This window comes from Chelonia mydas, chromosome 9 (genome assembly GCF_015237465.2).
Source record: "Chelonia mydas isolate rCheMyd1 chromosome 9, rCheMyd1.pri.v2, whole genome shotgun sequence".
Lineage (NCBI taxonomy): Eukaryota > Metazoa > Chordata > Testudines > Cheloniidae > Chelonia > Chelonia mydas.
The window spans coordinates 44,022,099-44,044,645 of record NC_057855.1 but is presented as its reverse complement, the minus strand read 5'-3'; the positions used below and the strand labels follow the sequence as shown (position 1 = coordinate 44,044,645).

General features: G+C 41.7%; 1 protein-coding gene across 5 annotated transcripts; it reads right to left on the bottom strand.

Moving 5' to 3' along the window:
• Positions 1-906: 906 nt before the first annotated feature.
• PARL (presenilin associated rhomboid like) lies at positions 907-22,488 on the bottom strand. Of its 5 annotated transcripts, none has more exons than XM_037908667.2 (10): positions 22,356-22,488; positions 20,612-20,804; positions 19,449-19,589; positions 16,856-16,904; positions 14,391-14,486; positions 12,978-13,127; positions 12,359-12,429; positions 10,867-10,968; positions 3,825-3,922; positions 907-1,198 (listed from the first exon to the last, which is right to left on the bottom strand). In XM_037908667.2, exons 1-10 carry the CDS (start codon positions 22,424-22,426, stop codon positions 1,084-1,086), a joined length of 1,086 nt encoding a protein of 361 aa, XP_037764595.1. In that variant the 5' UTR covers positions 22,427-22,488; the 3' UTR covers positions 907-1,083. The 5 variants fall into 5 exon arrangements, 1 of the variants encoding a protein (XP_037764595.1); XR_005226727.2 differs by lacking the exon at positions 907-1,198 and adding an exon at positions 3,099-3,448 and having other exon boundaries at positions 3,716-3,922; XR_005226729.2 differs by lacking the exons at positions 907-1,198; positions 3,825-3,922 and adding exons at positions 7,513-8,194; positions 8,879-9,407.
• Between the last annotated feature and the right edge of the window lie 59 nt (positions 22,489-22,547).

Sequence of the window (22,547 nt, the reverse complement as noted above, 5' to 3'; positions counted from 1 at the left end):
GCCATTTTGATTCTTGAGTCAAACCCCAGATCAATCTCAAATTCATCCAGTTATCAATGAGTGCCTGTGATGAGAAAAACAGCACAGAAGTTTCTGCTGCAGCTTCATGTTCTCATCTTCTCCATCCATGGGTGAGCTCAGAGCCATATGCTACTATTTTAGAATCCTCAAAATAATGCTAAATGAAACTATAGGACAGGAAAGTTTTTTTTTTTTTTTTTTAAATGAATGCAGTTCACTGGGAGAGAAATGCTGAAGGTGGAATGTCTCCAGTGAGAACTCGAGGCAAAAATATCCAAACTAACATGAAACAGGCCATTGTTCTAATTACATTCAACAGGACAAAAAAAATTCTCCAGTGACAAATTCTAAATGCATTGTTTGATAAAGTCTTGGAGGCAGAAAGAACTGAAAGCTAGAATACATTGAATAAGAGCCTGCCATCAGAGCATGAGCCAGACTCTTAACATTATTAATGTAGTTTGGCTAGGCGTCAGTGCTACTGTACAACTAACATTTAAATGAAGGCCAGTATTTTTCATAGATTCATAGAATTTACGGCAAGAAGGGACCATTAGATCATCTAGTCTGACCTCCTTTATATTACAGGCCATTAAATTTCACCCACATATGCCTGTACTGAGTCTAATACCTTATTTGGCTAAAGCATATCTCCCGAAAAGGCATCCAGCCTTGATCTGAAGATATCAAGAGAGGGTGGCTCCACCTTCCCTTGGTAGTTTATTTCAATGGTTAATCACCAACACTGTTAACAAAAGTTGTGCTTAATTTCTTGTTTGAATGTGCCTGGTTTCAGCTTCCAGCCACTTAAGTGAAAATGTTTCTTCTTGTCAAATAGTTTTTAAAAATATGATGCACACCTTTACTTCATAAACCAATCAGATATAAACTTTATCAGTTCATTCTCTACTGAACTGCATTTATTTGCAAGGGTAGTTTACATTAGAAATTACACACCCTAAGTGGTGTTCTGTGGAGTTGCAAAAAAAATTCCAGAACCAATTCACTTCCATGTCTTCAAGTAGCACACCATTTTCTGCATAAGCAGGGGTAAAATTAGAATCAGTGAGATCCTCCACCTCCTTTTCCTCGGTTCTTAGACCTCATTTCATGCCAAGCCTTCACCAGTGGTTCTCTGTTCTTCCATATGAGTTCATGGCCATAAGTTACATACCACCTGAAAACAAAAACAAAACTTCAACTGAAATTAGATCACGCAAAGCTAAAGTTAAGAATGAGATAGTACAATGATAACTGCAATATCTGTTAAACAGCGTAATAGATGGAAGCAGAAGAAGCAGTAATAGAAATTAATAGGGTAAGTAAGTTTGATAAGCTTTTGGAAGAAAACACCGACAACTTTAGGTAAGCTTTCTGGTTCCATTTACTCCTAATAACTTACACAGTTCTGCATCAGAGGGGTAGCTGTGTTAGTCTGGATCTGTAAAAGCAGCAAAGAGTCCTGTGGCACCTTACAGACTAACAGACGAATTGGAGCACGAGGTTTCGTGGGTGAATACAATGCATCCGACGAAGTGGGTATTCACCCACGAAAGCTCATGCTCCAATAAGTCTGTTAGTCTAAGGTGCCACAGGACTCTCTGCTGCTTTTACACAGTTCTATCCTTCCACCTGCCCCCATGTAGTTGAACAGTAGTTAGCACCTCAAATTTCTATCTCCTGTAGCCAAAAAAATTGCACCAAGTACTACTCCACTTAAAAGAATATTAGAGTATAGTATATATTGCTTATGTCAATGCATTCCAACTATATTGCCATAGAGGCATTTCCTGATATGCAAATGAGCTCAGAAAAAAAAATCTAGAATAGAGTCACTTCATTTGAAGCAAACTGCCTCCTCTAACTGGATGGGTGCAGAAATAATCCATTGGAAGTAATTTTTCTGGCATAACACACAGACATTTAAATGAACATCAGCACCATGCATTAGCAGAAGATTATGGTGAAGTTAGGGACCATGTAAGGGAGAGACTGACAGTGCTAGATGAAGTCAGACAGAATGTTCTCCCCACAGTTCTTTACTAATGCATCTCAGTCCTGACTTGCAATAGCATTTTTGTACCAGCCCTCAACTTCTGCTAAACAGACTGCTGGTCACACCAAGCTATGTGGAATGGACAATTTTCTACAAGGGATTATGCACATAACACAATACTCATTTCACCTGTGACCTAATTAGAATACAAACCTAGGTCTTCAATGATGAAGTGACTGGACTGATTATTTACAAGCCTAATGAGTGGGTCTGTGTGGGGGAGGGACAGCAAAGGAGAATGGGAATCAGTCAGTGCACATGTGCTTTTGAGACAACTTTTACCCAGTTGCCTTAACTTTCTCTCTCCTGTGTGTGATATCAGAGATCTGTCAATGGTGTGTGTAGAAGCTGTATTATAATGAACACTGATATAGACAAATCAAAATGATATGCTAACACCAAATGCTTTAGTTAGTGATTTAAGAGAAGAGGTAGTGAGGAGAATGCAGTAGCTCAGAATTTGCTAGTGTTCAGGAGTCCAACAAACAGCAAAGAGAAAGAAACTAAATTTGCAGGGCAAGATGAAAGCATTCACTGATTCTTTTAGATTATATGAATTTCTGACTGGCCATTTTTAGATAAAAAGAACAATCATTCTGATTACAGTGCTGTCAGCTAAGAGGCATGTGGAAGGGGCTGAGAGGGATAATTTATAAGTTTCTGCAGGACTTTTTAGATGTTTTGATGAGCTAGTTGTAAAACTGCTGGGCAAACTTTTGCCATTTGCATTGAGTTCTTCATGCTCTTATACAGCTATACTAAGTATCAAGTAGGGTTTTATTTTAAGTGTAATAAGGTTCTGACTGTTAAGGGTGTAAGTTAGACCAGTGGTTCTCAACGGCGTGTCCATGGACCCCTGGGAGTCCGCAAACCAGTTTCAGAGGGTCTGCCATGCAGGGCTGGCATTAGACTGACTGGGGCCCAGGGCAGAAACTTAAGCCCCGAGCTCTCCTGCCCAGGGCTGAAGCTGAAGCCTGAGCATCTGAGCAGTTTTTATAGCATGTTATTTTGGGGGGGGGAGGGGGGGGGGCTCAGAAAGAAAAAGGTTGGGAACTCTGGAGTTAGACAAGACCAGAGCTCTATCAGAGCAAAGAACAGAGAGACAGATTAGGTAATTAGTTCAACACCTCACAATGCCGAATTGTTTCCTACATTTTCTAGTGCTTCAACCCAATTAGCGATAATCTTTGAAGGCTTCACACAGGGAGACAATGCAATCAAACAAACAAAATTACTAGCTTTTCAATGGAATTTGACCTAACAGATCTCACAGTTGCTCGCTAGCCCACCCAAACTGATAAGAAGAGATACATTGAGAGATGGGAAGTTTTACTGGGCTGTGCAGTTGAAAAGATGTTTTCATTAGTCCAGGTTTCAGAGTAACAGCCGTGTTAGTCTGTATTCGTAAAAAGAAAAGGAGTACTTGTGGCACCTTAGAGACTAACCAGTTTATTTGAGCATGAGCTTTCGTGAGCTACAGCTCACTTCATCGGATGCATAGAGCTACAGCTCACTTCATCGGATGCATATGCTATGCATCCGATGAAGTGAGCTGTAGCTCACGAAAGCTCATGCTCAAATAAACTGGTTAGTCTCTAAGGTGCCACAAGTACTCCTTTTCTTTTTTCATTAGTCCAGTGTGTCCTCCATTAAACTAATGCACCAGAAGGTTTTAAATATTTTCTCTTTTTCTAATACAGAATTGTTTGCACACAATCGATAAAGTTAATAGATAACAAAAACTTACATTCCAAATACAGCTCCCCCAAGATGTGCTGCATGGTCAAAAAATTTCCAACCCAAAACAAGTCCTGCGGTGTCCATTGCAATAATGGCTTTTAAAGCCTATAAATGAACAAAGCATTGTGTGAGCAGAATCTGCAGCAGTCTCTAATATCCAGCAGTAGGAATGTGTCATATTTACCATTAAGCAAACATTTAAATAACAGAACATTCTCTATGACATGCAACAATACTTACTACGTAAATAAAGATTTCTCTTGAGACAGGAGCAGACTCTAGCCCTGCTGTTTTCTCACCAGACAATATACATGAAGTCTACTTCTACCAGAAGCCACAGAATAAAGGAGGCTAAGAATGTGGCAGTAAATATAATTTAATTAAAATATTCTACAAACCTAAAATGTGCATTTATTACATTTTAAAAACATATATCAGCTCTATTGCGACGTCAAGCCAGAAGACGAGGTAAATCACTCGTAAAAAGGAACATTACATACAGATCACACCAATTAAGGAAGTGTTAGCAATATCTCATTCACAGGTCAGTTCTATATAAGCCATAATCATTCTACGCAGTAACAGCCTAGATTTGTGTCTGTACTCCCAAACACTGCCCCCTCCAACCATGTTGGTATGCACCTCTGCCTCTACTAGATGGAAGGTGTGGGACAGCATCCTCAACCTCTCACCCACTGAGTATTTACTACTAGTACCGATGCTGGATGAAATATCAGACCTATTTAAGAGCAGAAGAACAGGGTATTCTAGAATGGTTATTATTGTATAAGCAGAAGTACTGATAACAGTATGTCACCCTTTAGTGGATGCAATTTACTAACTATAAGCCCTAAGACTTATACGAGTGTGCATATTTGTTGGGTTATACACTAGCAGTAACATGGAGAAACAGTTTGCATATTTACCACAGTATTAACTAGAATAATTAGTACCTAATTATATGTACTCAGCAATAAACTAATTGCCTTCAATTCTGAGAGTCAGAATTACATTCTCACATTTGGACTATTATGGTTAGAGGGTTTTGGGGTTTTTTTTTTGTGGCCACAGTGTAATTAAAGAAACAGTGGGCGAGGTGATATTTTATTGGACCAATATCTGTTGGTGAAAGACAAGCTTTCAAGCTATACAAAGCTGCTCTTCAACTCTGTGTAAGCCTGTCTCTTTCACCAGCAGAAGTTGGTCCAATAAGAGGCATTACCTTACTCACCTGGTCTCTCTAATATCTTGGGAGCAACATGGGTACAACACTGCAGACAAAGGATAATTAAGTTTCATGAAGGAGTTACTTTTTTTAATAGTTTTTTTTAAACTTTAAAGCATGAATTAATTAAGTTTTAGGTATACATTAAGTTTGAAAATGTAACTAAATGATAAACTTGTTGATGGAGGCAGTGTAAGAGATTAAACTAATCCGAGGTTTTCAGTGAAATAACTCAGATACTGTTACACTGTTTTAGAGTTCGGGCTGGTCTACACTGGCACTTTATAGCGCTGCAACTTTCTCGCTCAGGGGGGTGAAGAAACACCACCCTGAGAGCTGCAAGTTTCAGCGCTGTAAAGTGCCAGTATAGACCGTGCACCAGCACTGGTAGCTATTCCCCTCATGGAGGTGGTTTTTTTCGAGCACTAGGAGAGCTCTCTCCCAGCGCTATGCCACAACTACACAAGCCACATTAAAGCATTGCCGTGGCAGCGCTTTAACGTTTCCAGTGAAGATGTGCCCTAGGTGGGAGGTTAGAAGTAGGAGGTAAGTAGAAGGTTAGAAGAACTCATTAAATAAACTAGTGGCATTAGTATCTCAGGGTGTGGCTAAATGTTTTCTAAAACTTAACCTGTTTCAGGAAAGAGATAACTGAAGTGTTGATACAAACACAACACAGATCTGCATAAAAAACCCACAGTAAGAACAAAGTTCCAAGACGTAAGTTTAAAGAAAGACTTGGAGGTTAGATTAGAGGTGTGTCTACACTGGTGGAGTTACAGGGCCAGCAGTTACAGTGCCACTCAGAGAGCGCTAAAGGGAAACCGCTGTTGTGTGTTCACACTATCAGCTGCCTGCGCAATACCATGTTCACACTTGCAGCGGTATTCAGAGCGGTGCACTCTGGACAGCTGTCTCACAGAGCATCTCTTCCTCTTCTGCCTCTAAGAGTTATGGGAAGATGGAGGGGGTCGTGGGGCACCCTGGGTCCTGTCCCAAAGCCCCATGATACACTGCTTCACATCCCAGCAATCCCTGTGCTTCCGTCCACATTTGATGCCATCTTTCTACAGTTTTGTACTGTGCACTCTGCTCTGCTTCTTTGGGCTGCAGGAATGGATCCTGCACTGTTGACCAATACGCTGCTTGCTCTCCCTGAGACATCACGAGTGGCAGCGGAGTTATTCCTTAAACAACAAAGGCAAGAGCAATTCGAGATTGATCTCGCTACGTGTAGTAGCTATGACATGAGATTGCTTGTGGCATTCACGGAGGTGCTGACCACAGTGGAATGCCGCTTTTGGGCTCGGGAAACAAGCACTGAGTGGTGGGATCACATCATCATACACATCTGGGATGACAAGCAGTGGCTGAAAAGCTTTCAGATGAGGAAAGCCACATTCATGGGACTGCGTGATGAGCTTTCCCCAGCCCTGCAGCGCAAGGACACAAGAATGAGAGCTGCCCTACCGTTGGAGAAGTGCGTGGCGATTGTACTGTGGAAGCTGACTACTTCAGACTACTACCGTTCGGTCGCTAACCAGTTCGGAACGGGGAAGTCGACCGTTGGACTCGTGTTGACAGAAGCGTGCAGGCCCATTAATTGCATCCTGCTCCAAAAGACCGTGACTCTGGGCAACATGCGTGACATTGTGGATGGCTTTGCACAAATGGGCTTCCCTAAGTGCGGAGGGGCGATAACTGACATGCATATTCCAATTCTGGCACCAGACCACCTAGCACATTAATCGGAAGGGGTATTTCTCTTTGGTTTTCCAGGCACTTGTGGATCACTGTGAGCATTTCACGGACATTAAAGCAGGCTGGTCCAGAAAGGTGCATGACGCACCCATCTTTCGGAACACTGGCCTGTTCAGGAAGCTGAAGCAGAAGATCACCGTAGGGGAAGTTGAAATGCCCATTGTGATCCTGGGAGACCCTGCCTACCCCTTAATGCCATGGCTTATGAAGCCATACACGGGGCACCTTGACAGCAGCAAGGAGTAGTTCTAACAACAGACTGAACAAGTGCAGAATAACTGCTGTGCTTTTGGCCATTTAAAGGCCCTCTGGCGCTGCCTATATGGGAAGCTGGACCTGGCCGATGACAATATTCCTATGCTTATAGTCGCATTCTGTATGCTCCATAATATTTGTGAAGGGAAGGGTGAAAGCTTCACTCAGGGCTGGACCACTGAGGCTTAGTGCCTGGAGGCTGAATTTGAACAGCCAGAGACCAGGGCTATTAGGGAAGCACAGCACGGGCCATAAGGATTAGGGATGCCCTGAGGCAACACTTTGAAGCTGAAAGCCACTAATATTTGTTATTATGCTCTAGAGTGCAGTGCTTGTAATGCTAGGAGGTGATTGTGATTGGTGCAGACGATGCACCCTGAAGGTTTAAGAAAATTGCCTGTTGCTTTGCAGGACTGTTTGCTTTCAATTAATGGAATAAAGATTGCTTTCAAACCAAAACAATTCTTTTATTAAAAAACAACAACCGGAGGAGAGAGAGAGACAACCCCCCCTCCCCCCCCCCAATCAGCACTGAAGGGGATGGGGGAAGGGAGGATCCCAGGAGAAGGTGGGGTCCTGGAACGGTTAAAAGATTTGTGTATGTCCAGGTATCATTTCCAACCTTCTCCTTTGGAGTACAGTGCAGTGGGTGCTGTACTTCAGCAGGGCCAAACTGCAGAGGGATGGGTGTTGAGTGCAGTGGGTACTGGGAGTCCATAGTGCTGGACTGTGACGGGGGAGGAGTGGAATGTAGTGTGTACAGACTGGAGCCAGGAGGCTGATAAGAGTGTGTTGGCGGTGTCTGGGGCAGGGGGGGCGCATGGGAAAGAGTTTTGTGACAGCGGCTGCTGGGGAGGGCGAGTGAGGAGCTGCTTGGTTTGCAGTGCTAGTAGCACCTGGAGCATGTCTGCCTGGTGCTCCATAACGTTTGAGAGCCACTCCGTGGCTTTGTTCTGGCATGCCGCGTTCTTCTTTCGGTCTCTCTTCTTGCCATCCCGCCACTCCTTCAATTCGTGTTTTTCAGCCACGGAGTGCATCATGACATCATACAGAAAGTCCTCTTTAGTTCTTTCTAATTCTGTGCAGCCGTTCAGCTGGAGATAATAGAGAGGGAGGCTGGGCTCCCAAAGTCATATCTGTGAAGCCAAAATGCAACATTTTATAGACTCAGTATTGTTTGCAACAGACAGACCACCAATTCAATGATTTAAAACACAGCTGCTATTCGCATACCTATCAATAACTGGCTGACCCCTGGAAAGCACACAAGCCACAAGACCCCCAAAATGGTGAGTAACCACAGGGGCAGGGGAAATCAGTGTTCCAGGACCATACTGTACACTGGGCACGTGGCTCTTGGGGAGAGCCAGCACTGTAAGGGGGGAGCGTTATCATTCCTGTCCCCACATTTTCCACAGGCTGTGTTCATTATGGAAGATATCTCGCTGCTGAGGGTGAGCTGGGAATCAAGGGAGCGTCTTCTCCAAGACTGCGGCTCGCCTGTGTGCAGCAATGGTCCTGTCCTGTCCCCCCCTTCCCCCCATGATGGCAGATTGGCATGGGAAATTTACCCTTAATGGGGCAAGAAACAAAGCAGCTCTGCCAAATGCGGCAGTGGATTGCCCAGTATCTCCATGAGAGTTTTGTGGAGATCTTTGAGGCAGATTCCTGTGATGCGAGGGAGTCAATCAACAGCCTGTTCCACCGCTCAGACTAGGCATGTGGTGGTACGTGCATCATACAGACATAACCCTGCTTTCTGCAACCCTCCTGCCCCCAACATCTTCTCTTCAGTGATTCCCAAAATCAAAGCCACTTACCAGGGGCCTCCTCTCCTGTTTGCACTTCACCAAGCTCCAACAGCTGTGACTGGCTAGCCTCCTCCAGGGTAGAGAAGAGCTCCTGGCTGCATGCATCTCTGACCTCCAAGGTGTCCTCTGCCTTTGGGTCCCTCTTCCCCTCCACATCCTCGTTCAAGATTTCCTCCTCCTGTCTTGGTCCACTCCAACTGGCATGTGAGCCACCGAAGTATCCACAGCGGCCTTTGCAGTGGAGGAGGGGTCGCCCCTGAGTATTGTGTCCAGCTCTTTATAGAACCGGCAGCTTGTGGGCGCAGCACTGGAGCAGCAGTTTGCCTCCCGCGCCTTGTGGTAGGTGTTCCACAGCTCCTTCGCTTTGACCCTACACTGCAGTGTGTCCCAATCATGGCCCCTTTCTGTCATGCATTGTGAAATCTGTCCATAGGTATTATAATTCCCATGGCTGGAGCGCAGCTGGGACTGTGCAGCGTCCTCTCCTCAAATGCTGATGAGGTCCAGCAGCTCATCATTGCTCCAAGTCGGGGATCACCTGGTGCATGGAGCAGGCATGGTCACCTGGAAAGATGCACTGAGACCACTGCGCGCATCACCGAGCAAACAGGAAAGGGACTTTCAAAATTCCCAAGGAATTTAAAGGGTGGGGATGACGGTTGGTCACCTGAGGGCAGGCTAGAAGAGTTCAAACCAATGACCAGAGAGGTGAAAACAGGCATTGTGGGACACCTCCTGGACGCCAATCACAGCGCTGTAATCGACCAGGGTGTCTACACGAGCACCATGATGCTGTAGCCCCAGCGCAGAAAGCTGCATGCCTCTCGTCAGGGTGGTTTTTTTTACAGCACTGCAAATGCACGGTTTCTGTGCACTAAGTGGCCTGGCATTGTGTGCACCTCGGGAGTTACGACGCAGAAAGCTGCTTTACTGCACAGAAACTTGCCAGTATAGACAAGGCCTAAAAAATGCTTTGAAATTTAAAACTGATAGACATCTCAGTAAACTCATTCCCTTACAGTGCATATTTTAAACCCAGTTGTCTTAAAATGGGTTTAAATACAGCAATTAAGCTATCATTCTAAAACAGTGTTCAGTAGCATACAAAAAAGATGACTATGCATCTTAACTCAGGAGTCAAGATATATGAATGAGTTTCTAAAATATATATATTTTTTAAAAGCAGGGAAAGGAAACAAAGAATGAAAATATTAAGAATGTGCCACAAAAGCCCCAGGGATTTATTCCTGTTCCTAAAACTTATGTTCTTAGAAGCAGCAGCAGGAAGCGTCTAAAGCAGGAGACAAGCATCTACAGCAACGTGATTAGAAATGATTTTTTCTGGAAAATTAAATTCTCAAATCTGCCTCTGCAGATTTCCTCTCTTTCTTATTCGCCCCCAAGTTATTTTTCACACAGTTCATTTAAAAGTTGCCTGAAATAAGTAACTAGGTCCTGCAGTTTATCCCTAACAAATATAGCCATACACTATGTGGCACACTTTGAATGACAATAGGTTCCCACAGTGCATGTACACAATTTTGTTATACTTTCTCACAGGCATCGGGTTCCCTTTCCCTATCCCCATTTTCTGCAGCTTTAAGAATTTGGTGTGAAATACACCTCCAGGAAGGAATCTAGCTCTATACAATTTAAAAAAAAAACAACCAAGAGACAAGCAATTGAAAACAAGCCAGATCCTTGATTGCTCTGCATCTTGTCTAGTCATTATACACGAGAATAGAGTCAGTGCAGAACTCTACCAAATGAGAATGACAACATTTTATGCCCACTTTGCATTGGTGTAAATGACTACATAAAGTTCAGAGCAACAGCAAATCAGGCCCTAAGACTTCAAGCCACGACCATGTATTTAAATAAAAATTAGATATTGTTTGTATACTCATATTAAAAGGAGACATTCAGATACTGTTGGAGTGTAGGGAAAGGAAAATATTTGAAGTATATAATTTCTTCTGATATTCAAAGGCACTTACATTTCCTGCTGTAAATGTGAACATTGGAAGAAGTATGATGGCTAGTTTTGCTTCTGGCATCTTCGTACATACTGCTGCAAGGATAGTCATTATAGCTCCTGACTGAAAATACATTAAAATACATGAAAGTGAGCTGAGATATTACACAAGGGAAATTTATTTTTCTGTATGTGGACCTATTTTGCTTGCTGCCTTTCTTTTCCAATGCAGCCCTATGACAAGTCCCAAAGCACAAAGCAGTATGGTAAGTTTAGTATAGAAATAAATCAAGAAATCAGTGCTTTATTTTGAGATCTGAATGTATAAAAGCTGAAAGAATTACTTCCTATGTCCTCACTGTCTGACCTCTAAAAAACAAGTTGTAACCTTTTCTGAAAACCATTTCATTTGTAATGATCATAAATAACCGATGTTAATATAGTGCCTTTCATCCCAATGAATTTTAGAAATATAATCTAGTACAGCTGAAATATAACTGTAGCTAAGGTGAAAGCAACCACTCAGTTTAAAGCACGCTGGACATCAGTAGATGACAACTTTTTTGGCCAAGGAAACTGGAGCAAACCCCTCCTCTAACATAAGCCCATAGGATCTTCCAAGTCCATGCATGGACAGGACCTTAAACTGTATGTAAGTCTGTGTGGTAATATCAATACCTGATCAGTGAGAAAGTTACTCTGTAGCAAATACAAATGATTTGCAGGATAAGTGAACCATATGTATATGGCATTAATTGAAATTCAACTTAACTGCAGCTCTAGTTGTCCAACAAGTTCCTTCCTCCATTTGAAAAACAAAACTTTTTTTTAAAAAAGCCAAAACATGATATAAATAAAACCATAAATCTTGATCTAGGAGCAAGTTCACTTTACCCTTACTATAAGTTGGTTGAGTGCCTTAAAACATCCCAAAGCTTTGTGTATTTTTATTTAGAAAAAATGTAAGCAGAAGAAAATAAGCATACCACTCCTGCCAACTTCAGAAATTCTACAAATTGAGTGTGCTCAAGCAAAAGTTCTATATTTTTGGGAAGGAAGTTGATGGGAAACATTTCACCAGCATTACTTGTTAATTTCTACTGTCCCTGATCATATGATCTCTTGTGATCTCTTCAAAAAGCATACAATTTTCAATAATTAGAGCATAATTATGCATTACAGTCTCATGTAACAATCTTTATAAAACAGTGAGTTCAGTTCTACAATTTATCTGCTCAGTGACAAGAGATCCTGCTGCTAAGCACTAGTTTACAACCCATTAGCATTCAGCAGCATTAGTTCTGGGCTGCTGGTACCAAGGGCTTGGAAGGATGGCTCAGTTCTTGCACAGGAATGACTGATTGATTATTCTCAATGCTGGTAACTCCTGCCTGCCTTCCCAAGCCAACATATCCCTGATTTCTAAGAAAGCTGTGGAATACAGTGCTTTGAAACTGGTTTTAGTGATGCTATGAGATATAGTATTTGGGGATTTTAAAACATATGCTACTCACAGCTCCAAGTGATGGTCCAAATCTTCCAGTAGTTACTTTACTGATGTAACTGACAAATGTGGAGATAACACCTAAAAAAGGTGAAGTTACTGTTAGAAACCATATCAGGAATGTAAGTGAGGTGCAGGAGGCGCCAAAACATTGCCTAAATGTTTGCATGAGGTATCTTGTACACTAACTTTTTAACTTAATGAGGTAGACATGGAGACTAGAAACAGTTGTAGTTTTGTCTGTCATCTCAGGGATGTCCTAAGACATTGTTGAAAACTAATAGTTCAGTGATGAAGCATGACTTTAAATACAAGGCTTGCACTTTGACAGCCTAAAACCAAACATTCCAATGTGATTAGTGCTCTGTTCTGCAGCAGTTCTTTGGGGGCAGGGATCATCTTTTTGTTTTTTGTTCAGTGCCTCACAATGGGGTCCTGGTCGATGACTAGGGCTACTAGATACTACGGTAATACAAATAAATAATTAAAATAAGCACCACGGTTGGTGTATGACAGCCTATGGGAATGAAGAATCAGTGTCTGCAGCTATATTAATCTTTCTCTCACTTCCTACCTGCATAAATATGGTCATGACATTTATTTAAAGTATTAATCTTTTGAAAAATTACCTGCAGAAAGGTACACTGCTATGAACTGCTCACGTCCCAAAAGAGAAACTATACTTGAAGAAAAACTCCACAACACATACATATTTGCAGCCATGTGGAACAAAGAGAAATGACTAAATGTAGAGAGCAGCATGGGAGAGCAAAGGACTCCTACAAGAAGAAGAAAACTAGTGGTTAATGAAGAATACAGGCCATTTTAGTATTTTTATTTTCATTTGTGTGCATAAGTACTTGCAAGAGAAAATATAGTTATCAGACTTCTTAAATATTTCATAAGCTTTAAATGTGTAAAATGCAAGAAGTGTAATGAGCATCAGATTCAGTGTGGTGACTGCTAAAGCATGCAACATTTTCTAAGAAATCGGTCACCCATGTGAAATAGTACATTAAAGATTTCCTTGTGGAGAGATTACATGGATTTTTCAAAAGCTTCCACACCATTCTTTGGAGAGAGTGGGAAAGCCACTTTTTTTCATTGAGGGTTGTGTCCAATTATTACTGCTTAGGTTAAGGTACGAAGGAGAATCTTAGCTTTCATTTTAAAAAATGTCTAGTCCTATTCAGTGCAGTGGTAAAGGTAAATAGATAGAAACCAATCTCTAGTTCAAAATCTGAAAATTTCAGAGGACCCTAAGTCAACTGGGAGTCCAACTCCCACTGAAATTCAGTTAGTTGTCTAATTCCCTTAGGCTTTCCAAATCCCATCCTAAAGGCACAAACATCTGGTTTCCATTTCTACAGCAGGAGTAAGGGGATGGGAGGTACCAGAAGAGCCTCCTCCCTCATGTTCCTCCACACCCCTGTCTCTATTTTGGAAATGGACCCCAACTGCTTGTGCCTTTAGATCCTACAGTTAACATTTTCAAGGCTATTTTACCACGAATGAAAGCTGAGATTCTCCTTCATGTGGAGAAAAGGCCCGCTCTGTGGCAAAGGACTTGTAGGAACCCTCTCATGCTCATTGGCAAGTATACAATTGTTATACAGTGATAAGCAAATGCACACCATTCTGCATGTGTGGTGGTGTCCATCTCCCCTGCACTCAGGCCACTAATTCCTATCAGCAGGGAATATTAATGTTAAAAATCAAGAACAACTTTAAACAGCTTTTTTAAGAACCATAAAAATGGTTTGTTTCCTCCCAGAAGACCAGGAAGAGTACTAATCGGGACTGAGCTAGGACTTCATTCCACTATGAGAGAAATCCCCCTTTGCAAAGACATAAGCCATTTGTTGTTCCGCGTGGCACACTTGAAGATACTGGACCTTAAAACCTTGACATTATAATCTCTAGCAAAGCTATTTTTGGGAAAAAAAATAAGTTTCTATAAATATTTTATTTATAATTTACCCCTCCACAAGACCCGCCTGTTGAATTGGACGGACAGACATACTCACACACAGTATACTTACTAGAGGCTGGATTAGATGTGAAGTAAGTTATCATTGTCCGCTGCATAGAAGGGATTCTCCATAAACAGAACACAAAGACATTTGCAGCTATGATACCTAGTAAGAAAAAATCCAATTTAGAGACAAAGTATGAATATAACATACAAGAACAAAGCACTTGGTAGCAAAGTTTCAGAATTTCAGGGCCATGTTTAAAACAATATCTATGTTTTTTTCTTTGCTACTCCCATATAAAAATGGCAATTTTAAATTTTATTTTCTGATTTTAAGAAAAATGAACTGGAATTCAGAAATCTTTACACAATGAACACCCTTTTAACAGAAGTCACATTTTGTATCTAAACCAGCATTCCTTTAGTTGCACAAAATACACACATGTATACTGTCCAGTGAGTCACTTCCAAGAAATCTGCAACTAACTACAAATTTGTCTTTGTAATTTACAAACTGTTGTTTACTTACTAAGTTTTAATTCTGATCATATTATTTAGATAAGAATGTAAATGATTGAGAGCAGATAGATGAAAGTTTACATCCTTGCATGTTTCCAAGTATTTGCAGACACCTAAAACCAAATTAAAATATAGCTTTGGCCCTGGAAAGCACATAAAGCTGTTTTTAAAGATCTGAATGGTTTATATTATAAATCTGGCATTACTGGGGAGGGGAAGATAATTTCTTTCCTTGTAAAAACTTAGATTCCTTATTTTCATGACTTATCTGAAAGACTCCTGCTGAACTCAAACGAGAAAAATAGTTTCAAGGATATTTATATCTGAAATTCTCTATTTAGAATCTGTATGAGCTGCTTTTAGGTAAGAGAGAGCCTATCCTATCCTACAGTGCTTTCTTATTAACCAAAGATTTCATTATGTGGTCAACACCACCAAGTTACAGAAGACCTCGACAAGGAATTTTTGCAAAATAATTCCAAATCTGTTCTGGTGCAACATGCCAGATAAGTATGTTTGAAACGTTTCAATGTACACCAGTTAAATTTACATGTAATATAAATAAGGCCCTATTTAAATTTGCAATATTGTGGAAATTCAATTTTGACAATGGGAGCCCTGGGCGGCTGCCGACAGTGGAAATTTGCGGAACAGTAACAATGGGCTTTATTACTACAAATAAGGTCCGTTATTACTTTTCTGCAATTTTCCATGACTTGTCTGCAATTCAGCCGCGATTTTTTGACAACCATCCTGCAATTCAAGTAGGGCCTTAAATATAAATATTAACCATATATTGAGACTCACCACAGAGACTATGCATGATTAATTTTCCACCTCATTTTTCCAAACAGAATACTGGCATAATAAAAGCTTAAACTGGATGTTAAGAGTAATCCAAAATATTGTATAAAAACCAGTTGATGGGACCTTATATTTAGCTGAAATTCTTTAATGTGGCTATAATTGCCCTAAACATTCAAGACTTAAGTGCAATTTATTTTTAGACTACTGAGCAATCCTTTAAAATGAGGCAGAAAGTGGTTGAAACCAATTTAAATATTTTTTCCTTAAAGATTTACTTTTTCTATATAAATATATATTTTATGACAAATGGAAACACTGGTTATTTAGGCTCCAATATGGTTAATAGATATCTGCTCAGGTACTCAAATATTTTTACATACAGAATACATAACATGGAGCATGTTCTAGATTAAATGCCATAAATTAGCTATTTCTCATCTATTTTTCTCTTTAATCTGAATAGCTAAGTGAGATGTCTATTAATGGGATTTCAAAAATTCTGTATTAAGCAGATTCCAGGTTATTCCTGTTAAATATAAATACCTATATATTATGTAACAAAATCTGATACACAACAAGATAGCTACCTTCTGTTTGCAATATTGTGTATGCAGTCGTGATACATTAACAGGAAGCAGTGAGTTTATGCTGCAACACATCAAGAAAAATTACAATATGTTTCCATTATTTCTGGTTATGGTGCATAAAATTGCATGATATTCCTTGGATGACAAAGATTATTTCCAGAAAAAGGAAAAGATAGCTATTTTACCCAGTAGTACACAGTAAACCTGCCTCTCATGAGAAAGCTGTTAACTTGAAAGACAACTACTATTCAACACAGTTTGTGCTGGCAGGCTCTGGCAAGGTTATAGAAATTCTTTACTATGCTGCTTCTGAGGGTCCCTCATGCTCAATTTTTACTGTACTTCTATACATGTAGTAGAAAGAAGATTCTGACTAACACTGCACAAATATTCCAAACAAGTTAGTGGAGATTTCATTTAACGTACAAGAAATATGTTCTGTGAGAAGGAATGGGTAGCAGAGGCAGATGAGGAATGAAAATAGCGTGTACGTACACAGATTTGCTTTGTTTCTTACAATCGATAAGCATGGTATGAAAGCCATCTATTGTGACATACTGTACCTGTTTGGCATAATTCTCTTCCTGTGAATGTCTAATACTTGTAAGCTAACACAAACCTGTCACAGTCCGCTGACCCTCACTCAGGCTATTCCACCACATGTTAACCTGAAAGAGAAGTAGTAGTATTCACAGACCTCCCAAAATAGCCAGTATCTCAGAACTATTTGAAAAATCACATAAGGTTCCACTTAAATAAATACATAAAAATCAAGTTCTTTTTAACAGAAGGATTGAGTAAATATACGTTTCTAATATTCATTCTGTAAGTTTTTTTTATAGAAAAGTTAATTTCCTGTTCATATATTTTTTAAAATCTCCTCTTTCAGTTAAATATCCTGTTACAGAAAAAGATCCAGTCCTTACATGGTATTAAACAGCATAGTTCCACTGAATTCCAAAGAACAATATTAGTTTATACCAATGAAGATCTAGCCCACAATATTTATGTTTATCTCCTAGGCTGAGCCTCTTGCTGACAGCTATTTGTGGTCTCACACCACCCACCTTTGAGAGTCCACCTTTGTGCCAGAGGTAATTTTTTACAGAAGCAGCTCACAAGATGTGACAGTCACTCCCCCTTGTATCCAGTTCAGCCCATCCCTCCCTCCATCTTTAAGAAACCCTCTAGAAAAATTTATTATGACCACAGGCAGCTCTTAAATGTGCTTTTTTCCCCTCTGTCCCCTTCTAATAGTCCCTTTTAAATACATTTTTTAAATTGTTGGTTTGATTATACTTAGTTTTAAAACACTCCGAGGTGCTACATATATTATTTCTAGAGGTTGGACAAAAAGTGACCAAATAAGGTTTCAGTTAATTGTTCAAATCATCACTCCATCTCTCCCCATTTCCTTAATTATCTGGCTTAGGATCTGGATAAACCCACATCAATATTTTCTCCCCATCATGTCCTCCAGTATGGCCATTATGCAAACATGATTTTGTGTAATACAAAAAGCCTACATGCCTTTACAAACTAGTACTGGATGCTGAATTTAGAAGGACACCTGAATTACCAGATGGAGATAAGGGCTGGGGATTTTTTTAAAATGTATTAGCAATGACATGGTAGTTTTGTTTATTATATTTTAGATAGTTAATTAGAATCCAGCAACACTTTCCTATCAGATAGTTTAGTACTAAACTTGTTTACTTCACAATTTCTAAATACTCTTAAGGGGCAGCTTTCATGTTACATCTGATTCATATGAACACAGATGACGAGACATGCATTTGGACAGGAGTACTACAGTGTATTCAACTCACATCACGGACACAGAGGGTTCCTCTGCATCCTGCTCAGGGCACATTGCCTCTGCACCTGACGCTCACCTCTACTAATAGTGGAAGAAACAGACCAGGACTAGGAATCAGATCTGCTCTACTGCTTGCCAGGGAACCAACCTCTCTGTGGACATAATGTATAGAACCCATTTCTTATATTTTAAATGAAAATATTACAGCAAAGTGCAAGCGATTGTGGTACCCAGTGTTGCCAACTGATAATTTTATCATAAGTCGAGCAATATTTGGTCTTTGTCTTAAAGTCACAAATTCTGGAGTCAGGTGTTTACTTGGGAATTTTTTTTTTTTTTTATGTTCATTTATAAAAATGTTTCTAGTCCTTATAGTTGCAAAGAAAAGCTTGAAAACATGAAACTTAAAGGCTCAAAACCAAGAAGACAAGAATCTCATATTTATGCTTTTTAAAAAAAAAATCTCACGATTTTTAAGCCAATGATTTTTGAACACTGAGGGTTGGCAATACTACGCCTTCTAACACGATAAAAAAGCAAGTGGCATTTTAAGATATATTAGATTTACCAAGAACTATTGGTCTCCTGTCCTTTTTGGGGGGAGGAGCAAGAAGCAGGCTGCTATTGTATCTATTTGATAGCACTCCCAAATGTTTAGTTTTCATCTGTGCTAATTGTGAATCAGCTTCCTTTTGAATTAACATATAGCACACTGTAAACTGCAAGCCTGTCTCCCCCAGCCCAGAAAGGACTAATGCCAACCCCAAAAGTCTGTTCAGGCCCTTCCTTCAGGGTCCAGTTTCATTCTTTAAATACAAAACTCAGACTAACACACACAGTTATCCCGCAGATCGAAACAGTTTGGATAGCACCAGTGGCCTTTCCCCTTGCATCTCTCCCCACTGCTCCAGAGCCAGCCAGGGGAGCCAAATTCCTTCCTGCAGCTCTCCTAGTCCTTTATATAGGAATCAGCTGACCCATTCCCAGCTGGGTCTGATAATGGAACAGGGCAGGCTGGCCAGCCCCAACCGCCCTGACCCTTAAAGGGACAGACCATCCTGTTATGCAAACCTGTGTCATTTCTGCCATACAGCACTAATTAGAAAAGTTGTTAAAGTGCCAAGAATTTGACACTATAAAATAAGACAGACAAGTATCTATTACTGTATTCAACCAATACTAGAGAGGCATCAATATACATGCCTGATTTTTAGTTTGTTTTATATAGCGTTGACCATGTGACAGTCTTCCAGGGTTACATTACTGAGGTAGGTCAAGCATCATATTCAGTAAAACACTAAGCACACTATTCATATGCAATACATGTTATTATAGTCCTATAGTCACTGTACTGACCACATTTAAATTCACAAGATAGTTATGTTCTGTGTACCTGCTTTCTGAAGTCCCCACTTTTCTGAGGTCGTAACTTATCCATCCAATCTGCTCGAGCCTCATCAAAATAGTTCTGGACCCGGGATTTTAGGTATTCATACTGCCAAATAGCAGCTGATCCAAATGCACAGCCTGTAAACTATGTAACATCAGATGCATTCAAAACCAAAGTCTAATATGGAAGACAAACTCTTATACAATTTTAGGTTAAAAAATATAGCACGTGCTCCTACTGCACTTACATATGAATACTATTAAAAACATTCAAAAAGTGAGGTTCTCACTGAATTATATATTAAATATTGTCTAATACAATCAATATTGCTAAGAGCCTTCTTTTTATGGTTATTTTGCCAGACATTGCAGGCTACTGCCTAACTGCCAGTTAGTGGCAGGATTAGACAATACTGTGCCACAAAAATCAGTAGTCTTGTTGCAAAATTTAGGGTCACTGTGCTAAACCATCCGCTCCTTTCTACTTTGTTAGGAGAGGTCTTCATTCCCTTTCTTTCAGGCTGGAGGGAGAAGGGAAACAGGTACCAGAGGATGGGACACTGACTGGGATGCAACAGGAAAGGCACTTTGACTTTCAAGGATGATTCAAAAAGGTTGTAGAGTATACGAAAACAGCTAGCAGTTTGTTTAGCTTCAGGATGATTTTTTTTTTAACCTTACTCGGGAGAGGGAGAAGTACTGGCAACACTCAGGACTCAAGAAGAAGCTAGTTGAATAGTATATGTATGGGAAATGTATTCAAGAATATTCTCTCCCTTTGAAAGAGATAGCAGCTCCCTTAGGACTGGCAAGCAAGACACTGTACAGATTATAAAAACACAGGACTATTTAAGCAGGCATTCCCAGATTAATGGGGTAACCATTTGGTAATACTGCTCCTGGAAGAAATCCACCAAACCCACTGAAAATAGTGAGTTAAAATAGAAAAAAGTATGTTCTGAGAAAACGGTTTTAAAAAATTAAGAAAAGGTACCTTGATGGTGATGGGTGTACAGCCTCATGCAATAAGCTTCTGGGATTTTATTGCATTATTTTTAATGGAATACTCTCGTTTATCATGCACAAATTCTATTGCAGTCACCTGCACAAGTAACTCCGCATCAAAGCTACTTTTAATACATGTAACATGATGACACAAACAATTACCCCAATTGTGAAAAAGAATGGCTTCACAAGATGCTTCAGCGAAGGGGAGGAAGTATAAAAGATTGTTTCCTGTACTGGAGGAGACAGACTGCTTTTGTATGGTTTGGAGCCAGTTTCTTGGTCTGGTTTTCGAGGTTCAGTCTTTTGTGGCACTCTTTTGAATCCATTTCTCTGCTGTGTATATAAAGTAAACCTGGGAAAAGAAGAAATGGGTGCCATATACAAAGTCAATGTTGACTAACTATCGCTATTTAAACCCAGACCGTCTTATTATCTAGATGTTACAGAAACTTTTTGGTAGGGAGGGGGAGACAGATCAGCTAACTTCTTTACACAACTGTAAAGAGGTGTGTTCTTCACCTGCATACTACAGAATTTCCCTGCTTCAGGATTTACGTTGCCCTTCACAGAACGGGGAAACTAGCTATTGTGTGTTTCAGCCTCTTATTTTCCAGTCTAGCTTGCATAAGGATATGAAAATACAATAATCATGGTATCAGCATACTAGCTAAAAGTGCTGGCAACATGGTTCAACTCTGTTCTTCATTGTGTTATGAAACCAACTCAGACCATTCATTTCCCAAGGCTGGGGAGCTGCTGGGAAGCAGCTTAAGTTTCAGGCCCTGGAATGGACGAGTTAATTTTGTGTTACTTCAAGTGTAATCCTTAATGCAGGGGTGTCCAGCCTGAGCCCGAGAAGGAGCCAGAATTTAACAATGTACATTGCCAAAGAGCCACAGTAATACGTCAGCAGCCCCCCATCAGCTCCCCGCTCCCAGTGTCTCCCACCCACTGGCAGCCTCACTGATCAGCACCTCCTGATCAGATGTTTTCGTGGCATGGGGGGAGGGGGGCAGAGAGAGAAGTGAGGGCAGGGCAGGCTCAGGGGAGGGTGCGGGAAGAGGTGGAGTGGGGGAAGGGCCTGTGGCAGAGCCAGGGGTTGAGCAGTGAGCACCCCCCGGCACATTGGAAAGTTGGCACCTGTGGCTCCAGCCCCGGAGTCGGTGCCTACACATGGAGCCACAAATTAACTTCTGAAGAGCCGCATGTGGCTCCAGAGCCACAGGTTGCCACCCCTGCCTTAGTGCATTACCTCGTTCTCAAGTAATATGGTTAAAATAACACAACAGGATGGCAGTGCGCTTGAGTTAATGCTGAAGGAATTTCAACTGTGGGAATTTCCTCATTTTAATGCTCGATCTTAGCACTGCACTACCACCGGGGGACGTATGTACCGTTACAGACAGTCCTCTCACTCGGTTAAATGGCCCGGGGTGTGGGTGTGTGTCTGAGCCTGTCCTAGCCAAGCCAAGGGGCGCCAGGTGCGGGCTGGGAGACCCCTAGGCCCAACACTGGCTCTACACAGCCCGGCTCCACTCCCTGGAGGGATTTTCAAGAGATTTTCCGCATTTCCTCTGAAACGCGCCCCCGGCCGAACCTGGGCCATTCCGCGGCCGGCTGCAGAGGCAGGGCCCCGCCAGGGCACAGGGAGACGGGCAGAGGCCAGGCTGGGTCTCGCCAGTCGGAAGCCCCCAGCTCGGAGCCGGGGCGCTGCTCACACGGCACGGGGACTGCGCAGAGCCTGAGGGGTCCGGGACAGCCCGCAAGGCGCCGGGGCCCTCCCCACCTGCAGCCACCGGGGGCACGCCCCCGTCCCCTATGCCTAGCACCCAGACCCCCCTCCCGGCTCATCGCACCGGCCTCAGCCTGGACCCCGTCCCGGGCGGGCCGCTCCCCACCGTACCTGTGGCCCCGGGAGCGGCGGCCGCTCAGCGCCTCTCGGCTGCAGAGCCGGGCCCAGCAGCTCCACGCCATGTTCCGACCCTGGCCCGCCCCGAACCACAAGCGCTTCCGGAGCACCCGGCAGCCCCGGCCGCCATCTAACCAGGAACAGCGCCCGGCGCGTCACAAGGGGACCGGGAAGGGCTGGATTCCG

What these genes read in the sequence shown, in the direction of transcription:
- PARL (XM_037908667.2), bottom strand. Translation starts at nt 22,426, where the DNA reads ATGGCGTGGAGCTGCTGGGCCCGGCTCTGCAGCCGAGAGGCGCTGAGC. An exon ending in CATTCTTTTTCACAATTGGG is followed by an intron (nt 19,590 to 20,611) that starts GTAATTGTTTGT and finishes GATGTTACATAG; the next exon opens with TTTACAGGCTGTGCATTTGG. An exon ending in GGGTCAGCGGACTGTGACAG is followed by an intron (nt 14,487 to 16,855) that starts GTTTGTGTTAGC and finishes TTTTCTTACTAG; the next exon opens with GTATCATAGCTGCAAATGTC.